General features: G+C 27.3%; 1 protein-coding gene across 1 annotated transcript; it reads left to right on the top strand.

Annotated features, from left to right (window-relative positions):
- The first annotated feature begins 2,293 nt into the window (after positions 1-2,293).
- On the top strand, positions 2,294-4,325 carry LOC122318228 (transcription factor MYB8-like). The gene is made up of 3 exons (XM_043135431.1): positions 2,294-2,502; positions 2,637-2,766; positions 3,478-4,325. Exons 1-3 carry the CDS (start codon positions 2,367-2,369, stop codon positions 4,124-4,126), a joined length of 915 nt encoding a protein of 304 aa, XP_042991365.1. The 5' UTR covers positions 2,294-2,366; the 3' UTR covers positions 4,127-4,325.
- The last annotated feature ends 799 nt before the right edge of the window (positions 4,326-5,124 follow it).

Raw genomic sequence — 5,124 nt, 5'->3', positions numbered from 1 at the left:
TTTCTTACAAGGATACTGCTATGGGGACCAATGTCCTTATCTATAATCAACTGATAAGTGCTTTTCAGTTTTTTTTTGCTTTTTTTAACATATTTAAATATTTTTTTAAATAAAAAATATATAAATTCAATAATATTCACTTAGAAAAAAAGTTTAAAACAAAAAGATAAACTATCGGTCAATTATCGATTCAAATAGCATTATCCTTTTTATATATAAAAAAAATCCCTATTTATAAGCTAGTATGTAAATTGTTTATATAGCATAATTTAATTTAAAATTTATTATTTAAATGATAATATACTTTACAAACTAGCTTGGAAATAAAATAACAATTTAAAAGTATAAATTTGTCACGTAGGTTGTAAATTTAATCATTTAAAATAAAAATGCACTGTGCTTAGTACTTACGCATTTTTAAACCTAAGAAAATGCATTAGCATGAGGTTTCATCTTGTTTTTTCCCCTTTAATTAACGGACGACTTCTTTCAACAACAGTAACATAAAGTCATCTTTTACTTTTTTTAAAATAATAAAAATGAGTACACGATGGACTATAGTACCACGTCATTGTTCATCAAAATAGTATCTGTCTTAGAGCATTCACATTGGCTTCATTAAAGTTATCTTCAAAATTTGATGAAAAGTACAAGTTTTCCATGAATCTAAAACCTTCCTATCCATAATCCCACATTGGATTAGCTATTGAATTCATCAAAATAATAATATAATATTATTTTTTTAATAATAATATATTTTTTTTTTCATTTTTAGCAATTAAACTAACTATAGGTACATTAATAATTTAATTTTATACTTGGGGCTGACCATAAATCTAAAACTGAAATGAAACTAAGGTTGGAGGGAAAAAAAAATGAGAGAGGAAAAATAAAGTACGATAGTTGGGAATTAAAATGTAGTAAAATAATTAGATGATGAGTGTATAGTAACCCTTCAAATTTGAAGGAAACTATATATTTATTGTAGCTCAAAACTCCCCATTTCTCATTTGATGAATCTAATGCAGCTTTAATTTACACATATTCATCATTTTATACATTTAGCTTGGCTTTTGATAAAGCCAATGCCAATGCTCTTAAATGCTTATTAAAGGCGGAGATTCATCGAACCACCATATACTCTAACTGATAATACGTTTAATTAGACAAATAATATCTGATACATTTTTAAAATATATAAATATATATTTTTTAAAAGAAAAAAAAAATTATTATTAAAAATTAATTTAAGAAAGAAAAATATTAATATGCCTCATAAATTTGTCTATTCATTTTAATCAACATGTATTTTAATTTATTATTATTATTATTATTACTTAATAATAAAAAAGTAAATATTAATATATTAATGTATTTTCTTATTTATTAAAAAATATTTAAATATATTTAAACATTTATAAAAAATAAAAACAATATTTAATTTATATACCACGTGCAACTGTTACCTCCGGGAGGCAGAGTAGCACGTACATATCTTTTATAAATATAAAGATATTGTTTAATTTATGAGTCGTGCTACCAAAGATGTAACACGAGAATGGCTGCAATTGCTTCCTTTTTTTTATTTATTTATTTTATATCTTTAAAAATAAATCATATCATTATTAAAAAATAATTCCTTAATTATTAACTTGAAATAAAATAGATCCGAATTATCTTTTCTCTTAATTCAAAGCACAGAGACACGTGATCACGTGCCCTATTACGTACATGAGACAGTGTGTTGTAACCGCGTGGAGAATGAGATATAAATATTTGATTAATCAATTCAGTGTCATTGGATTTAACTCGGCGACAGATATTTTTTACGCGGTGCTCATCATCGTTGTATAATATACCGCACATTTTATATATTTAAAAAAAATTATTTATTATTTTATTTTATTTTTATTAAATTATTCTCTTCATTATTTATATACTATATACATGATATAGAAAAAAAGATTAAAAAAATATGTATATGATATATGAAATGATGAGCAAAATTTATTTATTTTTGCCTCGTGCTCATAACTAAAATTGTCATTCTTATTTCTTAATCAATAATAAACAAAAAGAAAAATTTTATTTATTATTTTTATATATATGATTTTTTAATTTTTAATTATTTTTTATTAAATATATAGTGTGTTAATAATAAATAGAAGAATTTAATTAATTTAAAAAATATCAAAATAAATAAAAGTAAATGCAAGTGGGAAGTAACAAGCAGTAAAGCTCAAACAGAAAAGAAAAAGGACACGCACTTCTATAAAGACCAGATACCTTCCCAAACATATGGATCGTCTTGTGCCGTAACAAGAAACACCACCGCGTACAAGGAAAAAAAACACACTGATCTTGAGATGGGCAGAAGTTCTCGAATCAGTTCGAAGGACGGACTCGCCAAAGGAGCATGGTCTGCTCTTGAAGACGAAATCCTCGTAGATTATGTCAAAACCCATGGAGAAGGAAAATGGAGTAACCTTGCCAAACATACAGGTACTTGAGAAGATCGATCCTAAAATTCCATGCATGAATTCTTTCAAGTTCCAAGAATTCACCCACGACATTATATATATATATATATATATATATATATATGTTTACTTTTGATGTATGGATGTCTGGTTCAGGGCTCAAGAGATGTGGAAAGAGTTGCAGACTTCGTTGGATGAATTACCTTAGACCAGACATAAAGAGAGGGAACATTTCAGGAGATGAAGAAGAACTAATCATGAGGATGCACAAGCTGTTAGGCAACAGGTACTACTACTTTTGTAATTAATAGATTATACTTCCTAATTATAATCAGAAATCTATTTCTAATAAATCTTTATAGGGCACTGCTTCACTCATTGAAAGTGTGTCTTGAGAAAAGACCGATAGTTCCTTTCTTAAATATTTTTTAAAAAATTATAAATTCATCTTATCAATACTATAATTTTTTCTATCTAAATATATTATATTTTATCTATAAATTTTAAAAGAGAAACATTAGTATGCCTCCCGCTTTATACCGCTCAACTTGGCTGTTGGTCAAATCTTTTTTTTTTTTTATTTAGTAATTAAGAAAGTGATTTATGTGTATTGATATATTTTTTTATTTTTAAAAAATATTTAAATATATTAAAAAAAGGTGAAAAGAAATTAGATTTTTTTTTTTTTTTGGTGCCTGGACGGCACCTAACAATCTATATATTTTGTCGGTGATATTTCCTCTGTAGAGTATCATTTCCCATATTTATATCAACCCAACAGTACTACTGACACACATTATTACGCAATATTTACAGAAAAAATGATAAACTTACTTTTTTTTATTAATAACTTGTATATAAAAGAATAATATTATTTTAAATTTTATTTTATTTATTAATGATTTGATATTTTTAAATATTATAAAAAAATATTATTATATTTAAAATTATTTATAAGTTATAAATGAGTTGGTGTGTATCGTTATCCTATTTGCAGATGGGCTCTGATTGCAGGAAGGCTGCCAGGAAGAACGGACAATGAAATCAAGAATTACTGGAACTCCTATATAGCAAAGAAGGCTAAAGATCAGTTCCCATCAACAAGGTCTGTTGAGATTATTGACAAAAAGGAAGACATTAGAGTTGATCTTCAAGGTGGGGTGGCGCTGTCCTGTGGTGTCTGTCCGCAGCAGCAAGGGAAGGAAGACGCCATTCAATTAAATCCAGACACGAAGAACGCGGCATTAACAGGACCTTTCTCTGGCAACGGCTTAACCAAACCCAAGCTAGAACTAGAAAACACGCCGACGAACTTCATTCTGGGCTTTAGTTCGGAGGATTTTTCCAACATGCTTGATTACGATTTCGCGAAGCTCAATGACGGTAATATAAACGAGTTGAAAAACGCGATCGAAGGCGACAGCAGCGGCACTCTTCTTAATCCTCCTTTATCGCAGGAAATTACGGAAAAAAATGGCGACTTGGGTAGTAGTAGCAGTGCTGCTGAAGGTGACCAACCTAATAATAATAATAATTATTATAATTATAATATGGTTTCTGCTGCAGATTTATTCCAGCCATTGTTTCTTGATTCAAATGATGGTTGGCAGGTTGGAGATGATATTGACATTTTGTTCTCCAACTAGCTAGCTAAAGTTGGTTAGACCTAAATGTTGAGTTTTTGCATTCTAAATTCAACCTTTGTACCAGTCCATGTCTAAGATTTATCCCATCTGCCTAAGTAATAGCGGACGGGCCCTAAATAATTCTGTTGGGCATTTAAAGTTGCTAGATTTGCGCAACTTCTAATAAATCTACAAAATAATATAATTGATTTGATAAGCTGATTGGATATCTACTTAAAAATAAAGTCTTGCCATTGAATGTACATATCGTAATGCGTCAAGTTCATATATATTTGTAAATTTATTTTTATAAAATTTATTTATAAATCAATCATTTCTGTTACATTTATGTAATTACTTGAACAGCTTAAAAGCTTAAAAACTCTTTTTTTTTTTTTTTTTAAATGCGACAGTCTAATTTATGTCAATAGGTATGCAATTTATTGAATCCATTTGCAATTAACTAATGCGACGGTCATTATTATGTCATTTACTATTGAATCCATTGCAAAGGAATGCAAAACATAGATTTGCTTAGAAGGTATGATTAATTTTTTTTAAATAAATGATAATTATAATCGTGATTATGTAATTAAGTATTTCATAATTATTTTGAAAAATATAAAAAAATATAAGATTTAATTAAAAAATTAATTTTTTAATAATTTATCTTACTTTTTTTTTAAATAATTATACTATATATTTCATAAAACTGAATATATTATTACTCTTTTCAAAACAGAGCTTTAAATATTCATACGGAAGTGTTTTAATTACGAGCCAGGCCGTGATCGTGTGGAACTCTGTCCCTGGTACTGGGTCTTGGCTTTTTTTATTAGGACAATCTACATTCACGGACAAACTCAGAGAATAATAGAATGCGTAAATTTTTTTATTTTTTTAAAATATTTTTACAAATTCATTAAAAGATATTTCATTGCCTATTAAGTTAGAAAAAAATAAAAATACAATCAGTGTACTGTTTTGATAGATTTTGTTTTTTTGGTTAATGCCATAGA

This window comes from Carya illinoinensis, chromosome 8, assembly GCF_018687715.1.
Source record: "Carya illinoinensis cultivar Pawnee chromosome 8, C.illinoinensisPawnee_v1, whole genome shotgun sequence".
Taxonomy (NCBI): Eukaryota; Viridiplantae; Streptophyta; class Magnoliopsida; order Fagales; family Juglandaceae; genus Carya; species Carya illinoinensis.
The sequence above is the reverse complement of the archived record's forward strand: the minus strand, read 5'-3'. Positions and strand labels throughout refer to the sequence as shown.